The sequence below is a fragment of the Carettochelys insculpta genome, chromosome 13, assembly GCF_033958435.1.
Source record: "Carettochelys insculpta isolate YL-2023 chromosome 13, ASM3395843v1, whole genome shotgun sequence".
Taxonomy (NCBI): Eukaryota; Metazoa; Chordata; order Testudines; family Carettochelyidae; genus Carettochelys; species Carettochelys insculpta.
Genome location: NC_134149.1, coordinates 12,844,966 through 12,871,868, shown reverse-complemented (window position 1 = coordinate 12,871,868; position 26,903 = coordinate 12,844,966). Strand labels below are relative to the sequence as shown.

The 26,903-nt window shown below is 42.4% G+C and overlaps 1 protein-coding gene and 1 pseudogene across 1 annotated transcript in view; both read left to right on the top strand.

Moving 5' to 3' along the window:
• The window catches only part of IL1RAPL2 (interleukin 1 receptor accessory protein like 2), a 579,631-nt gene that overhangs the window by 292,428 nt on the left and 260,300 nt on the right, over window positions 1-26,903 (top strand). The window contains exons 4-5 of the mRNA XM_075007869.1: window positions 12,563-12,749; window positions 19,814-19,967. Coding sequence (XP_074863970.1) covers window positions 12,563-12,749; window positions 19,814-19,967 — 341 coding nt within the window. The remainder of the gene's footprint in view (window positions 1-12,562; window positions 12,750-19,813; window positions 19,968-26,903) is intronic.
• LOC142020168 (putative cytosolic iron-sulfur protein assembly protein CIAO1 pseudogene) lies at window positions 22,921-24,060 on the top strand (annotated as a pseudogene).

Genomic DNA, 26,903 nt, shown 5'->3' with positions numbered 1-26,903 from the left:
TTTCTGGTCTTAGGATTTTTTGCATAGTACATGTAGAGCTAAGTGGATAGATGTGTCATTAATATGTAAATGAAGCAATAAATCCACCACTCTCTATTGGACTTCAGAGACCTCCAAAACCATGAGTCAGTGAGCTTCCTTCCTACTATTCTTTGTCTTGTCTGTATAGTCTGCAAGCTCTACAGTGCTTTCAGTGTGCAGGTGCAGCACCTAACCCAGTGGAACCCTTTAGGGCTCAATGAGTTATTATGCTACAACTATTACTAGTAGCACTAATTTAAAAAATGCACATTTGTAAACCTTGAAGTATATGAATGAGTTTGGAGGATATACAGAGTTGGGCCAAATTCTAGATGATTTTCCTGCGAGGCGTGTCAACAAGACTTCTGTCACGTGGTGGCCTCTCTTATCACATTACATGTAGAAGAATCAAGCGGAGCTAAAGGACCCACTTCAGAAATGTTCTAACAAATAGTCTGTCTCAGGAATACTCTGAAATCAGTCTTTTTGTGGCGGGGGCCATGAACGGGGGGTGGGGGGTATTAAACCCGTAGCAACCAAAGGGGAGTGATACAAACTTTTTGAGGGCAAAAATATAGAAGGGCCAAAGCACTCCATGAATGTGTGAAGGCACTTTCTCTGCAGCCGCCTTTTAAAACCTCCATGTTGTGGGATTAATGTGGTTCTCCCACAGCTAATGAAACCTCCTTATGAGGTATCTAGAGCTCTTGAGCTCAGTTTTTAACATAGCTGTTCAGGTTGTTGGCAGCAGTATCTTTGACCTGCTGAGGGGGTCTTAGGCATCATAGGCTACATTTTTCTTGGATAGGGGGAGAGGGAGTTATGGCCTAAACTCCTCTGAAAAGTTGCTAGAATTTAAACTGAATCACCCCGTAGTTGCTTCGATGTGCCTATCCAGCAAGTGCTTTCTTCCTCATTTCATCTGAAAAGGTCTGTAAGTTACTATTTCAAATTTGCCATTTTTTACATTTAGACTGTTCATCTAGCTTATTGTTACTGATGACCAGGAATGCTGAGAGTCATCCGACCAGATTGTAAGCCCTGTACGTTATGGAAACCACTTCAAGCCAGGGGGTGCAGCAGCACATCCAGGACCCTAGTTCCAGCCACACTTATGTTTAGGGTCATGGAACAATGAGTAATCCAGAAGAAGGCTGTATCCAGAAGAAGACCATCTAAACAGCGAGCTGTTTGCACCTCTCCATTTTCTCACACATGGACCTGCAATCCCAAGTCACATTAAGGCATGTTGTCAGCTTCCACAGCCAACCCATTTAAGGACATTTTCCTACCAATCATGTGGATTCCACACTTCTTCTTTTACGTGGAACCAGCCTTCCAACATATGTTCAGGCTTTGTTTATCAGTGTTACAGGATCTGTCCCTGAATGAAGGGCCAATTCTCAGTTATGTTAGGGAGTAGCCATGCTTTGCTCCTCTTTCAACGGAGGGTCCAAAACTGGGGAGGGGGAGAGCAGGACACAAAACCACACCTCACTCATTCCAACCAGAACTTCCAAAGGTGCAGAGATCTTCCTTTCTCTGGTTCAAATGCAGAGAGTCGTGTGTCCTTTGACATTGTAGGATTTGACCCATGCGCCCATTATATTTGATTTGACTGAAGGGTAAAAGGAAATGATAAAACTCTTGAAAGACACAAAATTTGTAAAAGGAAACCCATGTGGTTAAAATATAGGAGTGGGGTCCCGAGGGGAAAACACTGTTAAACTGGCAGGCAAGTCTGAAGATTTGATCTACTGTAGTGTGTCTCTTCCACTGATGGAAATATTTCACAGGTGACTTTCAGGAGAAACATCAGCAAGTTGTTATTTTTGTAAATTACCATAATTAAATGCATGTTATGCTTTCTTCAGGTGGAAGTCCTTTTTTTAACCCTATCAGATACTAAATGATCCATTTTCCTAGTTTTTCCCAGTTGTCTGTATTTGAGAGGGCTTCTTGTTCGCTTATTGCATAGGCTGACGGCAATTGTGTGTAGTGAAAAACTCTACCCCTGGGGCTTTTTTCCCCTTAGGCAGCAGGACTAGTCAGATTCAGACCTGTCAGATTCCACAGTATTTATGCAGAGAGCACTTCAGGGATGTCTGCTGTCCTGAACATGGCATTTAGTATTTTGGTTATGTGTATAATTAAGATATAGATAGGTGCTTTAATTTGTCCTCATCATGGGATGGATGGAATAAAGGGAAAAGGTGCTTCAAGGTCTGTAAAATCAAAAAATTAGTGGAGGAGGATCTCCTGGGAATGGCTGTTTCTTGACTTTAGATTTAAGCTGCTGCTGAAATGTAGCTTTTTCTATCACAGAATATATATTAACTAAAATATCCAGAGATCCGGTGGTAAATATTAATGCATAAATGAAGAAAAGCTTTGGAAGGCATATAAGCTCTTGGGCTTCATGGCATAAGTCAACCTCTAACTATAGGTGGCTATGAGAAAATTTCCCCTGGGAGCATATGCTGCCTATTGTAGAATTTCTTCTTCTGAAGCAGCTGGTGCTGACTACCATCAGAAGAAAATGTTGGATCTCATCTAATAAAGAATAGAAATTTTTATTTTCCTCATTAATGCCTGCAGTTTGCTGCAGTCTGTAATCTTACTTTGTATTTAAAATGATTTTAGAGGCTTTGAGGGTTTTAGAGCTTGTTACCTGTCTGAAAGGACAATTGCAGTAATATATTACCAAAGGTAAAAGAGATTTCTGGAGATTTCAGTATTGCCCCAAAGCCAAGGGCAATATGCACCATTAATGTAGTGTTTTTCAACCCAAGTCCCATCTGTTTTTAACGCTGTTTGACCATAAGCAGTCCTCATTTATGATATTTGGAGGTTTACTGTCTTCTTTCTCGAGAAGGCAGGTGTACAGTTCATATCATATTGAAAAGATAGGAGCCGGTCAGTTTCTCTGAGGATAAAATGGTAAAATTTGCTCCTCCTACTCCCCATTGTGTGAAAACCTGAGGATACTCAGATCCTGGGGATCCTGTCATCATGCTTTCTGGTCTTCTTGAGACTGTCCATGTCAATGAATACATTAGATGTAGTCTACCAGCTAACAAATGATGGTATCCTCTGAAGAGAGCATTTGCTGAAACCTATTTTAGGATCTAATCTCTCTAAACCTTGGATGTATGACAATTTTGTATATGACTGATGTATAATAGATCCAGCAAGATCCAACCTATTGGACCCTCAATCCCTACTATCGTTCGTGTATTTGATAGGATTCAGAAGCACTAGTTCAATCTAAAATATATCCATTCTCCTGGATGATATGAATGAGGGCATGATGGAGTACATTATTCTCTTGGATGCCATTGTCAAGAACAAGCATTCCTGACTGTGGCAATGTCTCTGCGTATCTCCTATCCAAACCATCTTTCATGCTTCTCTTTTATGTTGACCTATAGTGATTACGCCCAAGGCAAGTTTCTTCTAGTTGGCAATTGACCAATGGTCTGTTCTTTCTTCAAGTTAAAGCAATGACTACTGGGACAGTGTTTGTTTTGTTCAAAGTGAACCTGCGTTCTGACTTCAGAATCCAGTGCACATGACAATAACCTCATGGTGTAATGGAAAAAAAAAACTTACCGGGGAGCAGTGCAGGAGAATGGAGAAGCTTAAGGAATGGTGAAATAAGAGCAGCACAAATTCTCCTCCTTGAAGGAACAGGATTTTGCATGATGTCTCACTCTCAGCTGTTTACTGGAGAACCCACAGAACTGAAATCTCAGAAAATGCACAAGGTATGATAAAGTAGGCTTTTAACACGATGCAATTATAGCATGCTAAGTCTAATGGTCTATCATAATATTTCTCAACTGTTTTTGTTTCTACTAGTGAGGTTTTGAAGGCCTTCCAGATATTAAAGGATGAACATGATGAGCCAAGTAGCATGAAGGTTTGTGATGTAGTAGTGCAAATGAATTGCGATTGGAATTACAATAATTACAACACATTGATAACAACCCAACTTCTCTGCTGAAATGATTGGAGTTATATCAAGCCAAGGTAACGCACACTGCAGAACAGAATGCATATATACTCTTTGTTTATGGCTCAATACATTACAGTAGTGTCAAGTATCTACTAAAGTTTTTCTCCTGCAGGATAAGTCAAAAAGGAGAAAAACATAACACAGACATGGGAAGGACATCCCACTTTGGGGAGGACGAAGGGCATGTACTCCAAGAACTTTGAAAATATAAGTGCAAATGTGATTTGTAACACCTCTCAATGGTCAGGGTCTTCAGAAGACAAAGACCCAAAGCACACAATGGCAGGACTCACTGAAGAATAAGGTAACAATCTAATGAAGGTTCTCATTGAGGTAATAATGTCATACAGTGCCTGTGTTCAGAATTGTATGGTGATAATCAATTATGTGTTTTTCTCTAAACAGATCTGATGACTATAACCTTACGGAAGTGGTGTAGAACGGCATGAGGCAGCAGTTGCAAACATATATGAAACCACTGTGTAATGATGAAGAAGTATTCGAAGTACTGGCAGAGTAAATCTGGACTCTGGAATTTATCCATTGTCCAGATAGTTCTGTCACTAATGACCGGAAAGGAAAACAAGAAACTGTCAGGGTCTGACAGCTGGTAAACGATGCACATTCCCACAAATGGTTGTTGGCACACCAAGAACTTCTGACTTTCAGACAGAGATAGAGGATTGGTTGGTATTCTTTATAATTCAGAAGCTACTAAATTCTGAAGTTGTAGAGATTTGGTCAAAGGTAGTGGACTTGGGAGGTTGAGCAGCACGTACATGCAGTTAGTTTTACAATAGGCCAATGAACATACCACAGATTTAATAGCATTCAGTGGTTAAAATGAGTAAGCAGCACATTGCATTCTGTTAGAAGTCTGATTCTTGTATTCTTTCTTGGGCACAATTTCCATGATTCATACTTGTGGATTCACAGTTGCATCTGCCCTTGGTTATGTGACCAAGCTATAGCCCTACAATTTCATTAAAATTACAAACAAAAATAAGCCCAATGCAGTTGTAAACCAAGGGAACTATATGAAAGAATGCTGCATGCCCTGTGTTGAACAAATGTATTTAAAGAGATGGATGCCCCTTGATCTACCAAATACAACATATTCAGTCTTCTTTGTCGTCTTCTTCATCAACATCATCATTGTCTTCTTCATCTCCTTCTGCCTGTCGTCGTCCTCCTCCAACAAAAGCAAGGTTGGTAAACAGTCAACACTTCAGAGTCTTCTCCTCTTGCATTGTAACCTGTTTTACTTGTATATCATACTGTACCAATAAACCACTGTCTGTGAATCTAATAAAATTACAAATATGCCAAGTAAAAAAAAATTGGGTGGGTGGTGGTGGGAGGGCAGAAGATTCACTGACCGCAGGCATAGGATGAGTGGGAGATTGTGGCATGTGGTTGTCAGTTGGGAATCCAGGTGTGCAGGAAGAGGGAGAGCACAGAATGCAGTGGTTGGGGATACTGTTGGATATTGGGATGTTCAGTGAGAGTTGGGAGGTGGGCAAAGTGTCAGTCCATGGAGAGATGGATCTGGTACATGCATGGTGAGGAATGATGTCCAAATGTGCATTAGGTGGGTGGAGGTTGGTGGTCATGTTGGGAAGTAAATATTAGGAAACTGAATCACAATGTCACCCAACTGAGGCCAAAGCAGATATCCCTTTATTTATACAATTTGAGAGAATTACTGTCATGTATAGAGTGTGGAAATAGGCTTATGACAGACAAGACAGAATTGATAAGTGTACAGTGCCCAAGTGTACAGTTCTTCTGTCAAATATCTGTCACTTTCTCTGATCCTTTGCTCTTGTCCTTCAGTCCCATGTTTATGGTCCAGTGTTTCTCCACTTGTGACCCACATTCACATGGGTCTTCTATGAATTTCTAAATTACAGATTGCTTATTCTTTATCTGGTTAGCTTGAAGCACATTAGTTGTTTGGATTTTTGGTAATCTGTATATAACAGACATGAAAGCTTTTAATTACCCAGTGTCCATATTTTTCCTGCCGGCTTTGCAGATTCTGGGTCACATCATTTTATGTCATCATGCCCCAGTTCTTTCCAGAAAAAGCATGTATTTATTTATCATTTCATAGATTAATCTTCTACTTGCATCTTCCAATATGCTAGTTTTGTTTTGTTTGCAATAATATCAACAGTTCTATGTAAAAGAATAATTGGCAAACCACACTTTTACCAACAAGGCTTAATTATTACTTCATCTGTGTTCATTTGCTATCCATAATTACAAATCAGTAAAATATAACGAACAACATTTTAACAATTAACAATTCTAGTGATTAATTTTTCATTTCATATTTCAGCATTACGAGCTGGTATGTTAGCTATGCGACACTTAAGCTATTAAATAGGGGAGGGAGATATATAGAAAACATGACAGGTTTTTAATGTCATCATTTCTTGTCTTCTTTAAACATGTGTTTCTCATTCAAAGTCCAGGGATTTTTTTCTAGATCTTTACAAAGAAACTTCATTAGCAATTTTCCTGTAAATACATTTTGGATGTTGTTTCAAAGGTAGTTTTAGGGCCTTAATATTTAGTACTTCAAAATAATGACTATTAAATCTCATTTGATGAACCTTTAGGATTGATACATTTATTGAATACAACTCTAGAAAAAATTAATTCCCTGTATTTTCCCTCCCCACCAACTTTAGCTTCAAAATGAACCCAGATTCATAGGTCTGCTTATTTACATTGTGAAACCTGTTTAACTGCTGTTCTGAGGCAGATTAAGATTTTGTAGGGCTCTAGGCAGAGCAAGTTAACACCCTTCCCCCATGTTATTAGGTCTGGGCATGGGACCCTGTGGGTATGCACCTTAGTGGTCCAATGACTAATTTGCCACTGCTGCTATTTTGACCATTTCTTTTCTTTTGGATTCTGAATCTACACTTCAAAGAAAAAACTTGGCTGGCGTGAGGGTTGGAAAAACCCAAGATTCTAATCTAGATGGAAATAGTTTCACAGACTCCTGAGAAGGCAAAACTGATGAGCTTCTCACTTCTGTCCAGAGTTCAGACAGATTCTAGAGTTGCACTTTGAGATGAGGATTCACAGCCTCTGGTAATGACATATTGAGAACTTCAAATACTTTCTCCTTGTGAAAAGCAGGTCTTTCTTTTTCCTCATCCTCTTCCCTCTCCCATTCCTTTTTACAAGAGCTCCCTCTTTTTAAAATAAACTGAAATATGGGCTGGGTCTACACTACAGAATTTTGTTGACAAAACTGGGGTTTTGTCAACAAAACTCATGGAGCGTCCACACTACAAATGCGTTCCATCAAGAAACTGTCTACAGAAAGCAGCTGTTTTCTCGTGAGAGTTAAGTTGCTTCCACATGTGTAATGCCTCTGTTGATAGATTCTGTTGACAAAAAATAGTGTAGATGCTCCAGCACAGAGCTGTTGACAGAGAGGGTTTCCAGTTCACTGGGTAGCTCTGTTTGCAGAGCTTCCGAATGGCTGTTCTATTGACGGGGGGATGGGCAGTCTGGCCACTCTCTGTCGACAGAGGGTATCAACAGGGAGAGCCTCTATTAGGAGTGGATGCATTCTGTCAATAAAGATTCTGTTGTGAAATATGTCCCAGTAGTAACTTCTGTCAACGAAACTCTGTGGTGTAGACCCTGCCCTGGAGATCAACCCAATGGGAGAATAAGCAGCTTGAGACCATTTAAGAAATGAAAATGCTTTAGAAGATGTGTTTTCAAGGTCTCAAGTTTATTTTCTACCTAACATGTTTTGTATGAGGAGCTTACCTCTTGTCCATTAAATGTGTGTGCTGAAATCCTGTTAAGGTCTAAGATCATTTGAGTTGTACTTCATCAACAATTGTTTCTACTGACTTGCAAACTCCCTGCTAAACTAATCTATTTTCAAGGTCATGTCTACAAACCTTTGTCTAGCAAGCTCCCCATACACAGTGGAAAACAAATTATTTTGTCAATTTCACTCATCATCTGCTATAGCAACACCAAAATACTGGTTTTTTTTGTTACTTTTCTCTGTTCTTTGTAAGTACTTTCTTTTCCTATTTACTCCTTTTATATAACCTTTCTTTCCTGTTCCCTCCATACATGGAGGCTTGTATAATCAGCCCATCTCCTGCTTCATTCTTTCTAAAATGTAAATTAATAATATGGACCACTATTTTTAAAGAAGAAAAAGGAAGGTAATGCATATTGGGATAACATTGGCCAGTCTGGATTTTCTCAAGGAAAAGAGACCAGGGCAAATACAGCCATTAGATGACAGCCCATCCAGTTCTTAAGCCTGTTGTTCAAAAAAAAAAAACAAAAAAAAAACAAGAAGTCCTGTGCCACCTTATAGACTAACAGCTACCTGTTAACATATGTTAGTCTGTAAGGTGCCACAGGACTTCTTGTTGTTTTTGAAAATACAGACTAACTTGGCTACCCCTCTGAAGCCTGCTGTGGTCGGTTTAGTAAGGCTTTATTTTCATGAGCTTAAATAGACTTATTCTGACAGGGTTTCTTTTTCTGATTTGTTTTGTTTTGTTTTTTTAAAGTGATATTGTTCGCCAGTCCATCAGTTTTCTCGACTCTGCACAATCTAAATGTCGCTAGTGAATGGAGCATGATATTTTTAGGGAGCAAGCATTTAAAATAGAATTAGCCTCAGGCCCTGTTCAAAATGCAATTTAAATAATGCAAGCTCGTTAGTGGAAAATATAGCACTATTAAATTATACCAAACAATGAATAACATCCCCAAAGTCGTTATCTTCACAAGCCTCAATCATTTCTGCTGGGTAGGTGACCTGTCTTGTAATCAGGAATTTGTGTAATCATACAGGTAAGTTAATAATTACCCGTTGCTTAATGTTGCTCATTGTATACATACAACAGTTGTAAAGTACATACACTGACGCTGTATGGGTTTTTAGTGCTCTGCCACAATATACTTAAAGTATCTTTAAAGCTGAACTTTTTCCCCCTTCTGCAAGGAGCAAAGTGCAACATTTTCAAAAATACCTGAGTGTTTTAGGAGAAAAATAGATTTTAACTTTTAAGTTACATAGGGACTTTTCAGAGCTCTTCCTAAAAGGGTTATTTTTGGGTTCTGGTAATTATACTTTAGATTAAATAAAACAACAGCAAGAATTAAAACGTAGAAGGGAAAATAGTGACACTTCTTTAGTGTATTTCTTGCTACAGGCTCTGCGTATGCTATGCTATGTGACATTTCATTGCACCAGTGATGTGCAACAAGATATTTGCAAGGGGATAAACTGGCATTTGTTTTTGGTTTTGTTTTTCACTTAAAATTTGTCATAAATTGAATTTGAGTACTCTGGGGATTCCTTGTCTTGATGTTAGTGTCAGAGGTTTGACTTGTCTGACTAATTATTTTCCATGAGCATGGAGTAAAATATATTGGCAGTCCTGCCCTTTGTTTTGTACCAGGTAAAACAATCTGAAACACGGTAGTGACAGATGAGTAGAGGAACAAAGCAGTAATATCTTCAGAAGGAGCTCTCCAAGACTGTTCAGATACTGAATCCAGACAGTATAACAGTCTTATCTCCAGACCTCTTTAATTCCAGAAATCTTAGTAAAAGTGGCAGAGTGATGCATGATGGGAAATGGAACCTTCTTTCTAATGCCTGTGGTACTTCATAGTCTGCTCTTAAAGGACTGTGTTTCGCACCTCATCTAATGAAAACCAAAATCTGATAGTCTCAGTTGTAACTGTCTTGCACAAACTGCAATTGCTTGACAGCAACACTCAGAATAAATAGTAGCATGAGTTGTTGTGGTAGCTGGTAACTCTGTTAGTTACGAGTCTGTGAGCACTTCTATTTTAACCCTATTTGCACATTCAGGAAGCATGTAGCTTGGTCTTTAACCTTTAACCTGTACTGACAGCAAGAACGTGGATTTAACTCATGCACACCTTCTTGAACTTCACCCTTTCTGTTTTTGCGGGAACTGAAAACACTGTCATCTTAGATTCCGTGATTATAGGTTCATAGGTATAATGCCAGAAGGACCACTATCTCTCTCCAGTCTGACCTATTGCCATAGGCTTTCATCAATCATTCCTTCAGTGGAAAGGATTGTTTCCGCATAATCTGCATGGTTTGGTACCACTGACTCAGAGGAGTGTCAAATGTGTCCCATGCTTCCAGTATAAGCTACTGTACTCTAGGTTGGAGTTGCCTGGAAGTGGGAGGGTGTGTCTTTGTTGTCTTTAGGAGATGTGCCAGGCATGTGCTAAAGGGGGATGTGCTAATTAACCTGGCAACTGAGACACATGCTAGACCTCCTTCACGCACTTTCAAGGCTGTGCTGGTGTAACCCACATGCCGACCAGCTGTGGTTCGCTGAAGCTCGTTGTGCCACTTAGACAACTTTGGAGCAGCCTTAGCTGAGAACCAGCTGGCTTCTAGCTCAAATGGTAGAGGCTCATGTACCAAGCTCCAGAGGTCCCAGGTTTGGCTTAATCTGTGTAGCCAGACAAAGTCTCCCCCTTACAAGCCAGCTTGCTCGCTGCCCCCCCACCCCCACTGAGGAGCACACAGGGCACGGAAACGGCTGCTGACAGCACAGTCTTTGATGCCCTCATTGAGGCCCAGATGTGCTAGCTTATCATGACCCTGAGAAGCAGAAAGTACAGATAGAAGGCTAACAGGCCAAACTGTCAACAAGAGACGGGGGGGACCTCAGGAAATCACCCCAGCTGGCATTGATGGATTTGATGCTCACACACAGCCATCCCAGAAGAGGAAGTCCCTGCCCACACAAAAAGAATGTCCTGTACTCCTAAATTGCTTATCTCCTGTCTTACAAGTGCAAATTAAGTAAGAATTGCCCTTGTAACAAACTGGCATCACAAAAGACAGACCAGTACGATCTGGCACCATAGATAAGAAAGAGAATATGTAACCAAAGGGGTATAAAAGGTGGGCCCAGCAGAACTCTAACTCTGAGTGCATTCCACCAACTACCTGCTGGTCGGGTCAGGTGATTGCCTCCCGAGGTCCACCACTGGGGACACCCAACCTCGTATTTGTCTTTCCGTGGAATTGAGTGACCAATCCAGCTTGGCTACGCTGGTATTGAGAGATGCAGAGAGGGTAAGATATACCCATGCTAGGTCTCCAGTTTTTTTTTTTTGTGCACAGCTAAAGAATTAGAGCTCTGTAACTAGACGTCATTGTATCAAGATATTATTGTGTTAGATGGTAACAGATACCTTTGTATTGGATTGTAACGTAACTTGTTAACACTTGTACTTTGCTAGCATATAAGAAGTAGACAATAGCCTTTTGTAACCACATGCTTATAACTGTAGCTTAATAAACTTGTAACTAGTTAAGATCCAAGCCTGACCCTGTTATCCTTTTGTCACTACAACACAGCCGGCACAACAAAAAGAACTTTAACCGTTTGATTACTACAGCCTGGCCGTAGGTGAGAGTGCTAGCAGCTCCCTGCTCTAACAGTAAAAACTGGGTTGCTTAGGACCCAGGAGAATCCATCAGCCTGTCTTGGCTGCTTGCAGCGACGAGCTCCCTGCTCTCGCAGTTTTAAACTCGGGTGATAACAAGGGCATAGTTGGTACCTCATTGCACATTACCCGGCCACCGGCTAACAATCTGTCAGCCTTATACTGGCACTCAGTGGAGAAGGGCTTGTAGATAATAAATATAAAACCCTTTGCTCTAAAGTTTGAGTCGCTGACCACCTAAGGAGCTCAAGTGTGATGAGATTTCTTTCAGTGGTCTTCAGTGCCTCTCAGCATTCTGGACAAGGATGTGATGACACTTCTTTAGTATATTTCTACATATACTGCCCCTTCCTCTAGTTCAGGGGTCAGCAACCCCTGGCACAGGTGCCAAGAGTGGAATGCGAGCCTTTTTTCATCATCATGTGATGTGGGAGTTCAGTCGCACCCCACCTCCCTATGCAGCCGGGAGCTTGCTCGAAGCCATGCCACCTGTGGATTGACAAAAGACCAGCTAATGCCACCACCACCACCTTAACTGTAAACCTCTGCATCTTAATTTATTTATTAATGAAACTGTTGTAAGTAGGACTATTAATGACTTTAACAATTATCACCAGCACTCAGACCATACATAGAGGTCAAAAGGTCAAAGTCTGGCACTCTGCCTTGGAAAGGTTGCTGACCCCTGCTCAGTTGATAACATAGTAACTCCTGCTTGGGTCATGCAACCAGTTCTTGGAGCTGGCATTCTTCTACCTGCTAATGATGATCTCCACAACTGGGCCACTGATCTAGATAAAATAAATTGCACTGGTGAACGTAAGCTCTGTGTGATGCTTTGTACTTAATCTGCATCTATTTAAATGTTTGCTTTACAGCTGAACTCCACAACCTAACAGTGACTCATTTGAGTGTCTTCCTGAACCCTGTAGGTGAGGTGGAGATGGAAAAGAAACAGACATGACAGAAACTAAGATAGTGTTGTAAGACTCTGCTCTGTTCTTGCAGAAACTCCACATACTGCATGAAGGTATCAATGTCCTTGACAGTGGCTGAGAATGAATCTGGGCTTTGCTACAACAGCCAGGTCCGATATTTGGAAAAATCAGAAGTCACCAAGAGAAAGATAATCTCCTGCCCTGATATTGAGGATTATAAAACATCAAATCAAGAGCCAGAAGTCGTATGGTACAAGGTAATAAGACCATATAATTAGGATATTTTTGAATTTATAGAATTACTTTCATTGTTTTTTAGTCTTGCATTCAGTTTTGAATTTTGTGTTCATCAAGTGGTATATAATTGTTTTGAAGGACCAGCCAAAGCCTAACAGCTTGGCTGAACATGGTTTATCTGTGTGGGTGCAAAATTATCCAGCCTGGTCAATGACCGACAGCTGCTCCATGTCTGTGAAGGGTAATCCCTACTGTAAGAAAATTTAAAAAACTCTGGCTCTAATAATTGGAATACCAGATCAGATGCTGTTGTGTATAAATAACACATGTTGAGATGTGCAGGGTTTTGACTTGCCAGACACACAGGTGTCTTCGTGTGTCAGAAAATGGCAAAACAAAGCTGTCACTCTATTTTTATATTTACAAGAATCTTGAGTATTTCAATTCACCCTGACAAAACGTATACTATAACTTGTATAAAAGCCATAAAAGCTTCATTCCCCCTCCACCGCTGTACATGGGTAGAGTGTTTAGAGCCGTTATCTCATGAAATATGCATATTCAGTAAAGTATGAATTTTTACAGAAAAGAGAGTGCCTGGGCATAACTGTCTCATGTCCTACCCATGTACCCACTGAACGCCAAAAGACTGAGGAATCCATTATCATTGTGTAAGTTCACATGGCAGAAATTATCTGACAAACATCATCTTCAGTAGCCAAGAAGCACAGCTGATCTTAACACACTCCAAGAAAATGAAAGCAAGAAAAAAGCAAACCAAAATCAGTGAGGAATTGTACCAGCCTGCAATGGGAAGAGAGCTTTTTTTTACTTTTCTTTCACCCGTATGTCACACATAGATTGTGTACCACAGACTTTCAGTTTGACTGAGTTGTCACAGTGATCAAATTGACTAGAACTGATATTGCATTTTGAAGATACTAGTACAGCCACAAGACAATCAAAGTGGACTTTTAGTCTGCTTTGTAAGATGAGAGAGACATTGCTGGAATAACCTCCTCTGTACTCCTTTGTATTCATACTTGACGATAACTGTATTTTAATAAGAGTGCTAACAATTGCAGATTAGACCGCAGGATCTTCACTACAGAATCCCACATACATCATCTATAACAGACCAAAAAAGGGTCAGAAGCATTCAGTCAGTTAGAATGTTGATGTTAATGTTGTATTACGTATGATGTACATTGGATGGGTTATGCCTTCACGCCCATTTGTAGCAAAAGTTTCTGAAAACCACGCGAAAGGGACCAGCTATAATAGACACATTTCTCACTCTAAAGAAATGCTTAGGGCCAGAGTCTAAACAAGACCTGTGTCTTTGGTACGTGCTGTTGATTTTGGAATTTTTTTTCCTATTTATTATTTGTATTGAGGCAGCACCTAGGAGCTCTAGTCACGGAACAGGTGCCAGTTAGGCTAAGCATTGTTCAAGCAAATAACAAAAAGATAGCCCCAGCCCCAAAGACTTATAGAATTTAACCCATGACCTCTACACTCTCCACAACTCCACTGAAGTAAATAGCATTATGGTGACTTATGTCAGTAGAAGGCCTGACCATCCGTTTCTAACAAAGGAGTGTGGTATCAGGGACAGATTGAAAGGCTCAAGCCAACTGACGTCAGTAACGGGGCTCATGAGCTTGTGTGCACACACACAATCTGCTTTAAATCCAGGTAGGGCAAAGGCCACTGTGCTGAATGCTTTGGCCTCCCCTATGATACACCTGGACAGCGGATATGAAGATGATAGCCCAAGGGTTCTCAAGCTGCATGGCCCTGCAACCTGCTTCTGACAATGACATGACCTCAGGAGGAGGGACAAAAGCCTGGACCCATCCAAGCCCCACTGCCTCAAGGCAAGGCAAAGACCATTCCAGGCAAGGGAGGCCAACCCTGAAGCCCAAGGTCTTCGGCCTTGAGCAGGGGGCCATAACCTGAGGAGTGCCACCCAGACTGGAAGCCCTCTGGCTTTGGTCCCTCACAGTGAAGCTTAGGCTTCAGCTCTGGGCCCCAGCAGATCTCAGCCAGCCATGGTGACCCCCATTAAAAAGCAGTTGTGACCAGCTTTGGAGTCCCAACCCACAGTCTGAGAACCACTGTTCAGATAATCAAATAAAGCCGCAGTCTTCCCCCAGAATTCTTCCACCTTGTCTTTGGCTAAGGATAGCAGGATACAGCTGCCACCACACGGACCTGTGGTCACGAAAGAACCTGCTGGTGACTCTTGTCCCTGGAAGGTCAGGGAATCTGGCCGTGTGGCTAGTGTTCTCTCTAATTTTTCCCATCCATAGGCAGAATAAATTTCATGTGCACCAAGGCTTGTGCAGTTGTGCTCCACCAGAAGGAACACACCTGGCCCACTGTGGGTGGCTGTGGATGCTCAGCTAATCAACTGTGCAGCATTTGAATCTCTCCTGGGTGGCTACCCAAGCGCTCAGCTTACTGCTTGTGGCCACTAGTTTACTCTGAGGCAATGTTGCAAGTTTGCCAAGAGCAAACTTCTAATTGACTTCAGAAAGAGTCCAGTACCTGGAGGGACTAAAGAAATAGGTCCGTTAAGAGCATCAAGCTGTGCAGAGCCTAATACAATTTGCACATATCCTTCAGCAGATTAAGCATCATGGTATTGCTACACACACTCTCTCTCTCTCTGGGAATAGTACTTACTCATAAAACTATTATTCTTAACCGCAGCATAAGTTTCATTTATAGCAGAAATTATCCTAATGAAATGCCTGAATTGAAGAGTTACTCCGTTACTGTCAACGTGAATGTTTCCACAGCACCATCAGGCCTAAAGAACTGTTTTGACAAAACGAGTTAAGGATTTTTTTTAGCTAAATGCAGGTGCCAAGATATGACTGAACACACCAGATTTAAGAACAGAATTACACTCATGGAAAGATGCATCATTTTTTTTCTCCTCCAATTGAGTTAGAAAAGAAGAGCCCAAAGCCCTTCCTCCGCCCCCTCCCCCAACCTCTTTGCTATAACAGCGTTGAAAGAACAGCTATGAAAACAATTAGAATGACAGCTGAAGGACAGGTAGTAGTTATGAAAGTCTGAAAAAATAAAGCTGTTGAGGTGCCGCCACTTAAAAATTTCAAGGCAGAAAAGAGAAACAGAATAATGAACAACCTAGTTATTCCAGTGACTGAGAGTGCCAAAGACTCATGAGAGAAATGTGCAAATAAAGTGAAGAGTTAAAACTACCCATTGAGCCAAACACTAGTGGGGAAAAATATGACCTGGTTAAATAAGAAATAATCATACACTTGGGGACTGATTTTAAAGGGAGTTAACATCTCTCTGACAGGGGATCTAGTTTAATTTCCTTCAAAATACAAAGACTACTCTTTTGTAGGGGTTTTTTTTTGTAATGTGTTTAAAAGGCAGATTTATGTGTTTCCTACATTCTGCCTTTCTGCTCTTGTGTCAGTCCTATCCAAGGAGCTATACCATATAAAATGAACCTGGGCAGACTAAAAATCAGAACTTCCCATTCAGCATTAGAAAAGCTAGGTAGTTAATGGAAGAAATTATGGAAATCAGCTGAAAGTTGGAGGAGTTGTAAATCATTTTAAATAGAAAATGTTTTGAACTAGACAAGGAGATAAACAGTACTAAATAATTAACAAGCAGGTGTTACAAGCTTCTCTGCTTGGCACAGTTCTGAATAGACAACCATGACAGATAAAAGCATTGTTTCCTCTACCTCATTAATCACTACAGCAGTCATGATATGGCCCTTTTCCCTAGAATCATAGAATACTAGAACTAGAAGGACCTTTGACAGGTCACCAAGTCCAGCCACCTACCGAAGCCACTTGAGAGCTGGATTCAGTTTCTTTTCCTGCATCATCAACTATTAATTAAGTTCCAAGAGCAGGTCTAAATTTCACTGTATTTGACCCCTGTACAACCCCCATAAAAGTAAACGGATTAAACAATATGGTCAGTGAGCAAAAAAATGGGTAGGATAATAGGACTGCGCTGGATCTGTCCTGGTGTGGGTAAAATTTGATCTTCATTCTTTGCGTCTAATTATACCTGAGAACCAGAGGGTTTCAAAATCAAGTGTGCATTTGCAGGACTGGACATTAGATAACCCACCTTTTAGCTTGTGTATTGATTAAGTTTTATTAAGAATTTGGAACTCACAAAACATGGAAATGTCATGATTTCTAAGAGGGAAAATAAACATGACAAATATCATTCTGTTCTGGCCATCAGAGAGCCAAATTGTAATACAGCCTGATTCATATTTGAGCCTTACTCCTGGACTGGGTTACAGCTGCTCTTTGCCACACTGCTGACACAGAAAGCCCTGACACAGGCAAAGATGGCCACCAAAGTACAGGGCGTTTGTTCAGTGTTGTAGTGTTCGTATTATGGTTCCTACTCAATCCCATCTACCTCCAGCTGGTGTAAAGCTCATGACCCAGGACGGAATCTCTGGCCTGGACTTTATTTCCCAGCAGTACCCAGCTTGCATATTGGCTTCTTGCATAGTAGAGGATGCAAGTTGGAGTAACTCTGAGGCTGCCCTAACTTACTTTGGGGGGCTGGATCAGGCTCAGAATTAAGAGTACACAAAGGCAGCTCAAAAGCATTTTTCCCCACCCTCATGACATGCTGCGTGTGCTCTGTGGCTACTGAAGTGGGCAATCAGGTTGAGTTAGCAACACTAGAAGTCACAGGGGACAAAACAACCCATCATTTTGTTTACAGACCAAATGGTGTGGATATTAAAGTCAGGGAGAAATGAGCAAACATATCCTCCCAATGCACCTCTTTAGAGAGGCACTTACCATGTTATGTCCACACTTTAGCACTGATTATTTCAATGTGAAATAAATGATCAATACCATTAAGTATTATCAGACTTGGCTGGAATGATACAATATTTCAGAGCAGCCTGGAAGTAGAGCAAGTGCAAAATATTGCAATGCCTCGAGTTGCTGACTTACTTACACTATGGGATGCTCATGTAAAGACTTAAGAATCACTACAAACCTTTCAACCAGGGCCACACATTAAAAACATAGATGTGGGGTCCACTCCAGCCAACTTCAGTGAAGTCAATGGGACCTGTGAGTCACCAACCCCTGTAAAGAGGTGAGGTGAGGTGAGAATTGCCCCATCCTCTTTCAGGCCATTAATTTTTATATGAAAATATGTTCTGAGTCAGGCACAGTGTATTTAAACCCTGTTTCAGTGCTCACTGTATCCTTCCAAATGTTGACCAGAATGGCACATCTGACACGTTACAACGCAAACAAAGCATTTTTGGAGCACCATTGAACTAGGTGCTTATTGGGACTGCATCACTGTTGTACCCAAATACCAACTAATCATTAATTGACTGCATCCTCCCAACCCTCCTCTGTGGTAGGCGGTACTATCCCCATTTATCGCTGTGGTACTGAGGCAGTGGGTGGGTTGAATGACTTACCCAGAGTCTCTCAGGACGTCTGGAGTGAGCCCCCGGACTGAACCTGGGTCTGGTGATTCCTGATCTGGGGCCCACTAGATGATCTTTTGATCATGACTTATCATGCCCATAGGTGACTTGTGGTAAAACTTGGGAGGTGCACTGCCCCCTACTCCCCTCACCAACGTGACAATTGCTCAGTGCATTTTATCGCTCCTGCCACTCCCCCACAGGCCCCAGTCACCTATGATCCTGCCACTGTAACTGCAGCAACAATGTGTTTTTCTTTCTTCAATTTTTTTTCTTGGTTTAGTACATCTGGACTGAACCCTTATATAGAATCATAGAATCCTAGTGCTGGAAGGGACCTGGAGAGGTCATACAGTCCAGCTCCTTGCTCAAAGCAGGATCAACCCCAACTAAAACATCCCAGCCAGAACTTTGTCGAGCCGGGACTTAAAAACCTCTAGGGATGGAGATTCCACCAACTCTCTCTATTTTTTTCCTATTATCCAAACTACAGCTCCTGCTCTGTAACTTGAGACCATTGCTCCTTGTTCTGCCATCCATCACTACCAAGAACAGTTTCTCTCCATCCCGTTTAGATCCCTACTTCAGGAAGTTGAAGGAGGATATCCGATCACCCCCACTCTTCTCTTGTGCAAACTAAATAAGCCTAAATCCTCCAGCCTATCCCTACAGGTCCCCTCATCATTTTTGTTGCCCTCTGCTGGACCCTCTCCAATGCATCCAGATCCTTTCTATACTGGGGCGGGGGCGGGGGGGGCAGAACTGGATGCAATGCTCCAGATGTGGCTTCAACAATGCCAAATACAATGGAATAATAACTTCTCTAGATCTTCCGGAAATGCTCCTCCTAAAGCACCCCAGTATGCCATTAGCCTTCTTGGCTACAGGGGCACACAGTTGATTCATATCCAACCTCTCATCTGCTGTAATCCCCAGGTCCTTTTCTGCTTCTTAGCTAGTCGATCCCCAGGCTGTAACAATGCTTGGGATTCTTCTGTTCCAAGTGCAGGACACTGCCCTTATCTTTGTTGAACCTCATCAGATTTCTTTTGGCCCAATCCTCTAATTTATTGAAGTAACTCTGGAGTCTATCCCTACCCTCCAATGTATGTATTTGTACCCCTAACTTAGTGTTGTGTTAAGATTCTACCCGGGAGCCAGGATAGATACAAGAACAAAGATATATATTTAGGAAAATATTGATTTGTCTTCAACTAGAACAATGGTTTATGATGGGAAAAATAGAGATTTTTTTTTTATTTGGCCCTGGATAGATGATATCTAAAACCCCACACGTGTAGTGCAGCAAGCATTAATTGCTGTGTCTTGTTATATTTTTAACAAAAAAGACTTCAGATAAACCCCAGTTTTCAAACTGTGAATATTCAAACCTCTGTTTCATTCATATCTGGTATCCATGCTGAAAATTAACTTTGTTTTGTTTTGATTTGTTTTTTTTTTTAAATGCAACCTCAGTCCGGCAAAAGTATTTTCACTGAGATCCGTTTGAAGTAAATGTTTGCTTGTCCAGTCAGACTGGCACTGGCGCTTTACCCGATCAGCTGGCTAATGTAGGAAACTGATTTTTCTGTGCAGGAGTGTAAGCCCAAAATGTGGAGAAGTGTGGTAATTCAGAAAGGAAATACTCTTTTAATACAAGAAGTCCAGGAAGAAGATGGAGGAAATTATACTTGTGAACTAAAGTTTGAAGGCAAGCTAATACGAAGGACTGTTCAGTTAAAGGTTACAGGTAAGAAACTTCTTATACAACCAGAGTTCTAAACTGAAGGGAAGATGGTGTCACACAGCGACTGAAGTATGGGTACAGCTAAAGCAACTCCAATTGTTAGGAAATTCAGATCAAGCCCCAGATAAAACATCCATATCTTATGTGACGCTAAAAGGGCTCAAATGGGCCAAGACAAAAATCTAAATCCTGATACCACAAAATTTCGGAGTTCAGGCCCAGATCCAGACTGCGTGGCCAGGGTCCCACTCTAATGGTGAACAGGAGGAATATTAGCTAAACAAAATAGTCAGTGGTTATTCATATGTTGCCCCAGTGAAAAAGACACAAAAGAAAGAGTCAGCATGATTTATGGTTCCCAGTGTGCAATTGTTGTGTGCCTTTTATCTTCTGATTCATTTCTGATAATTGGATCCTATTTAGTGGGCCCAGTCTTCAATGAAGAATAAAGAATAAAATTAAAAAGCAAATGTTATAGTACAGGTTGAACTGCTCCAGTCTGGCGCCCTCAGGACCTGAGTGTTGCCAAGTGAGAGAATTTGGTGAATCACAGCAAGTCAATGTTGTCTAGTAGCATTACCAACACTTCCATTGCTTACTTGGCTCTTAGAAGACATTTAGGGGTAAGTTAGAACTAAAGAGCAGAACACTGCGAGCCAGGACTAGTGACTATAAACAAACTTAATGGAACCACAGGAAACTTGGCCACACACATGGTAAGTGGTCATCTGACTAACTAAAAACATGCTGAATTACAGAAGTTGCTGGAGAAGAGCGTTCTGGATTAGAGAGGTTCAACCTCTAGAAAGCTTTCACTAAGACTGCATCTACATGGTGATTTGTTTTTGAAGTAATTTATACAATTTGTGCTATGCAAATTGCATAAATTGTTTTGAAATATCTTATTACGAACTCGGTGCCCTCCAAATGGTACCAAATTTTGGCATAAGGAGCTATTCTGAACATTTTGTTGTTCCTCATATGATGAGGGGTAGTGGAACCAGAATAGCATCTCCGATATAGCGTTGCTTCCCTTGAATCCAGAAATAGCACCCACTGTGCAGCCATAGACTAAGTAGTTTCCATTTATTATGCTGAGAGGTAGTAAGGGTGGGAGGACATGATGACATACCCATTCATTCCTGACTTCTTGCCATTTTTTTCTTCAGATAATGTAGCTGTAATTATTATTTCGCCATCAGCAGGCTTCTGACATCATTGCTTTCTTCCAGTTTTTCACATGATAACTCTTGAGTGAATATTCAGAAGTACATAGAGCCAGATTCAGTCCTGGTATGAACAATGGCAAAATCAGTAGAACAGCACCTGCTTACACCAGGCTCGATTTCATTCATATGCTGCTTCCAACAAGCTTTCAAAATGGCATTCTTCAAGTATAACTTTCAGACGATGCTATGACTGACACACATTAATTTACCAATAGTTATCATTGTCCTTTATTTGAAATGAATCTTTTTCACAGGATACCAAAATCATACAGTAAATGAGTATCTGTAATCTGCTTTTGCCTGTGGATAGATTTCTGTACCAACATCAGTTTGACCAATCTGACCCAAAAACTAACAAATGAGAAAACATGGAAGCAGTTGCTGTACCAGGCAGCATGCTGGTTTTCAGCCAGAATACTAACTAAATTTGACTAATAAAGGTAAATAAATCTATATCAATACCATGGTGGAAATTCTTACAGATTTGTCGGCACTCTCCATCCCTTCTAGCATCTGTAACACCTTGCTGGCTTTTCATTTTCTGTACACTACACAATATGTGCAGTACTTTAGATTTTAATTTATTTCTCCTGCACCTAAGATAAAATTCTGTTAAAAGGGTTTATGGCCTGAAATATTAGACATGTAAGTCAGGGATCCAACACAATTCCTGTTTGCAGAATGCTTGAAAAGCAAGTGGTTATTATGCATTCAATTTAAGGTGCAATTTGTTATATTTGCCTCAATTTACGACAAGCAACCCATTATTCTGCAATAATGCATGTAATCAGCTCTCTGACCAAAACAGCAACCCAACAGTGATCTCGGTTTACATCAATTTATAAATATACTAGAAGATTTTCCTGGCATTGCTTGATTCCTTCAGGGCAGGGAGTTAGGAGTGTGGGGGGTGAGGTTAGGGGGCAGGAATCAGGGCAGGAGACTGAGAGTGTGGAGGGGTGCATGAGTCAGGACGGGGTTTGGAAGGTGTGGTGGGGTTTGGAGGAGGGTGTGGAGCTTGCAGGAGTCAGGCCAGTGGGTGGGAAGCTCAGGGAATGAGTGTGGGTGCAGGAGAGAGGGCAAGAGGGTTGGAGATGGGGGGGGGGCTCCAGGCTGGGGAGTTCATGGCAGAGGGGTGAGGGCAGTCAGTAGCATCTCTTTGTGTGTGTGTGTAAATTATATGCATTGATAAGGAAGTAGCTGGAGCACCCATGGGGGAAAATAGCAGGTGCTTAGCACACAGCAGCAGCCAAGCTTCCCCCACTCCCCTCCTGTGTTCCTCCCCCATCCCCCATGCCTCTCACCTGGTGGTTGCCCCACTGAACAACTCCTCTCCTACCCTCCCCTGGCTGCCTGCAAACAGCTGATTTGTGGCAGTCAGGAAGCTCCAGAAGGGAAGAGAAGGAGGGGTGGGGTGGAGACTTGAGGGAAGGGGTGAAATGGGGTGGGGTAAGGCTTAGGGGAACACGGTCGAATGGAGGCAGGACCTAGGGCAGAGGGAAGTGTTGTGTAGCCTCCAGCTAGAGATGAAGTCAGTACCTAGAAAGGAAAATACCCACATATGACTTCCTTTGTAAGTTATAGCTCACCTTTGCTCATCCAGTTATATTTATTGCTCCATTTCACCCAGACCACCTGGCTCACTTCTTTGTGCCATGTTGTTTAGACTGTAAGCTCACCGGAGCAAGCACTGTCTTGTACTATATGGTGTTACAATGCTTAAGCCGATGAGGTACAACCTGGATGTGGTTGTTTGGTGCTACCACAGTATAAACATCAAATCACCATGTACAAAGGAAAAAACAAAACTGTTTGTCATCCAGAATTGTGGAACGTTTACGAACCTTTTGAGTGCTTTTTTCTATTGTACTTAATTCTTCATACGAGTTGGTGAATGGCAGCTTCATAATAAGGTAACTAGAAGAGCCCTTTCAAAGATAAATCTCTCTCCACTATGACAATTTCCCAAGTCTTGTACTGCTTCCTAAAAGCCACCTGCTTTTACAAACTAAGTGGGAGTTTACCCTGCACCCCATATAATCAGGTCTGAGGCCAAAGAGCAAGAACAGCTATGCAAATGCATAGAATGAACAGTGTTCTTGGATTGATGCACCTTAGAGGTGAAGGGCTTTATAATCCAAACATCTTAACTTCACGTGGCAGCAACAGAAGGCCAGGGCAAATTGCAGAGCACAGGGTCTATGTATACACGCTCAGGTTAGGTTGTCACACTTAATAAGTTGGTGACCAGATTGTGCGCTGGCGGAGGCTTCCAAGTGTTGTTTGGGGGTGTCTTCCTTGCAAATAAGCACATGGTCTGGCATCCCAGCCAGGAGATGCTGGCATCCGCCAGCTACGATGACACGGTGAAGCTGTACCACAAAGAGGAGGACGACTGGGTGTGCTGTGCCATGCTGGAGGGCCACAAGTCCACGGTGTGGAGCCTGGCCTTCGACCAGAGTGGGGAGCGCCTGGCCTCCTGCAGCGATGACAGGGCCGTGCGCATCTGGCGCCAGTACAAACCAGGCAATGAGCAAGGGGTGGTCTGCAGTGGTGCTGAGCCCAGCTGGAAATGCATCTGCACCCTCTCTGGCTTCCACAGCAGGCCCATTTACGACATGGCGTGATGCCGCCTGACGGGAGCGCTGGCTATGGCCTGCGGTGATGATGCCATCCGTGTGTGTGAGGAGGAGCTGCTCTCGGATCCCCAGCAGCCCACCTTTGCGCTCACCACCCACGTGCCCCGGGCTCATGCCCAGGACGTGAACTGCATGGCCTGGAACCCCAAGGAGCTGGGGCTGCCGGTCTCCTGCAGCGACAATGGAGAAGAGGCCTTCTGGGAGTACCAGTGGGCAGAGGGCTGCTGAGTGCCAGCACGGCTCCTGGGGGCAGCAGCTCAGGATGGAGGCTGGCAGTCCCTGGCCTGCAGCAGGGCAGAGCAGCCCCCGCCCCGCGACTCACGGGACTGGAGTGCCCTGCTCCAGGTCTAGGAGTGGAGGAGCAGGGTGAGGGCTGGGAGAACAGCTCGCTGGGGGCTGCTCCACCCCAGAGGCTGGGGAGGGGAGGCAGCCTGAGGCCCTGTGGTGCTGTGGGACTCCAGCTCTAATGAATAACCCTGGGCCACTTCCCCGCTCCTGAAAAAAAAATGACTAAAGTATACAGAACTGGGTCAATGTCCACGTGACACAGTGGTCTACACTAGCCTCCCCTGGGACTCTGATATTATAAAATGTCACATTAGCGTTAAGTAAATGTGCCTCCTGGAGAGCCAATGACAGCAGCCTCTCTGCAGAAGAAGACGCTTTCATCAGTTCCTCTAGTCTTTGCCTCCATACCAACCAACCTAATCATAGTCTTGGCTGGATGGAAATTAAACCAGCTTTAATCAGTGATTCTCTCTCAGGCTGGCACTGAGGAAGTGATGCAGAACCTGAGTTGAAGAAGTGATTCAAAGCTAAGGAAACATAGGTTATTTCTGGAACAAAGATCTGACAGTTTTCCTACGGTCTCACCTATGGTAAATAGAAGGGGTGATGAGATGGAACTTTTTCAATTTACTTAAGAAACCTTCTCTGAGAATGACTAATTATTTATTACACCACTTGTTGGTTCTCCCTCGAATGAATGGGAGAGCATGCTCTGATGCCTACATGGTCCACCTTGTTGGACCCAGAGATGTCAATGCTTTGTGGTCACCTGTATCAAAGGCTGTTGAAAGATCCCCTCAGATATGTGTGAACACCTTTTGGCCATCACGAGCAAGAAGATCATACAATGATAGCTGTACTTTCTATGATCCAACCAAATCTGGATCCATGGTGAGAGGGATCAGTGATTTCTCATTAGCCGTTACCTTATGGATGCTGTCCATCAAAACAGGACATTCAAGAGAAGGTAGAAATTGTTTATGTTAATGTCAAGAGGTTTTTCCTTTACAAAGACATAACCACTGCTTCTTATAGGTGACCTAGCCTTGTTCTTTCAAATAAGGGAGGCATTAACACTTCGATAATGGATGCCATCTCTCCCTAGTGTTTTTCACTGACCATAAGGGACAGGAGCCCATTTTGTAGGTAATTCTTTGAAGACCATTCAGAAAATCTAAGATTTCCTTCAGCAAAACAGGGTACAGCTTGTCCAAAAAAAGGACAGTGTGTTGTATTTGCTGCTTGCCGGACTGACATGATCTTCATAGACCAGGACAATCTATCACAGACCTGGGCAAACATATCTGTCAAGCTAATGGAAATCCCTTCATGACAGTGTGGGAGGAGGGATAGCTTGGTGGTTTGAGCATTGATCTTGTAAATGCAGTGTTGTGAGCCCATTCCTTGAGGGAGCCTTTCAAGCATCTGGGGCAGGCGAGCTGGAGGGAAGGATAGCTGGTGGTTTGAGCATTGGCCTTATAAACCCAGGGTTGTGACCTCAATCCATAGAGGGACTTGCAAGGCTCTGGGGAAAGTTAGATTTGAAATAAGTGAAAATCTGCCAAGGATGGTGATAGGTCCTGCTGTGAATGTAGGGGACAGGACGCAATGACCTTTCAAGGTCCCTTCCAGCTCTATGAGACAGCAAATAGTCAACTCTGCCTTTGACAGAAGGCCACCTGGTCCAGTTATTGGCCCTTCCCCACAATGCTTCTGATGACACAGTAGGTTCCCTGATCCTGTTGTAGTGAGGGACAAGATTAACTTCCAACAAATCCTTGGTATAGAAACATGAGGAATTTGGCTCAATGGGACCAAGAATGTGTTTTTCGACATCAGTTCTGTAGCCTGCTTTCCTACCACTTCTGTTCTGAAGCCATGTGAGTCGACAGTGACCTGTAAGAGACAAGACACTTAGGAAACAGGTTGCTGATGGCTCTAGTGGTCTACCAACTGGCTGATGCAGTGGGCTGAGTTATATTCCATCCAAACAGATCTCCTATGTCTTGGGGGGCAAGGATAGAACCTGAGCCCGGACTGACGGACCTGCTGCCACATGTAAGTTTCAGTTAGTAAATATGCCTGGAAGGCTAACTAGAAAAATAATAGCTGTTAGAAGCAAAGCCCTTATAGCATTTTCATGGCTGGCATAGGCAGCGGACGTGGGGAGAGAAGTCTTATCCACTGTTTTCAAATGCTTTTTCCTCTGCAGGGTGTTTCTAATGCTGATGCTACTGCTGATGCTTCTCAACATGCCTGAACTGGCATTTTGAATTCGCAAGCACACAAGCTGTTCTGGCAGTACAGATTCAGAACTGTAAGACTCTGGTGGCCTTACCTAGAGGCCATGGTAATCTGGAGTTCTTATTAATGGGTTAGCCTGACATTGAAACAGAGAACACCTGGGCTGCCTTAAGCGAGGAATGTTGTAGTGTTGTCCAGAGGGAAGAGGCTTTGCATAGACTTTCTTATCCTTTACTACATTTCCTATAGTAGGCAACACTTTAAATCGCAGATGAGTAAATATAGAGATTTTTAACTTATATCTCACCTATTAACAGTCCTGGACATTTCTGTGACAGGTAAACAGTATGCAGAGTGTGGCCCTAGCCTAGGAGTGAATTAGTCATGGGTGTACCAACTCCAGAAGACAGTAGGCTTTGGATGTCATATTCATGCAGTCAATAATGCCCATCTTACTCTGATTATTCAGTGCCAGCACAGAGAATGAGAATAAAAAAGGGATAGCCCTTACTGGATATAAGTTTAGAGTTATGTAACTA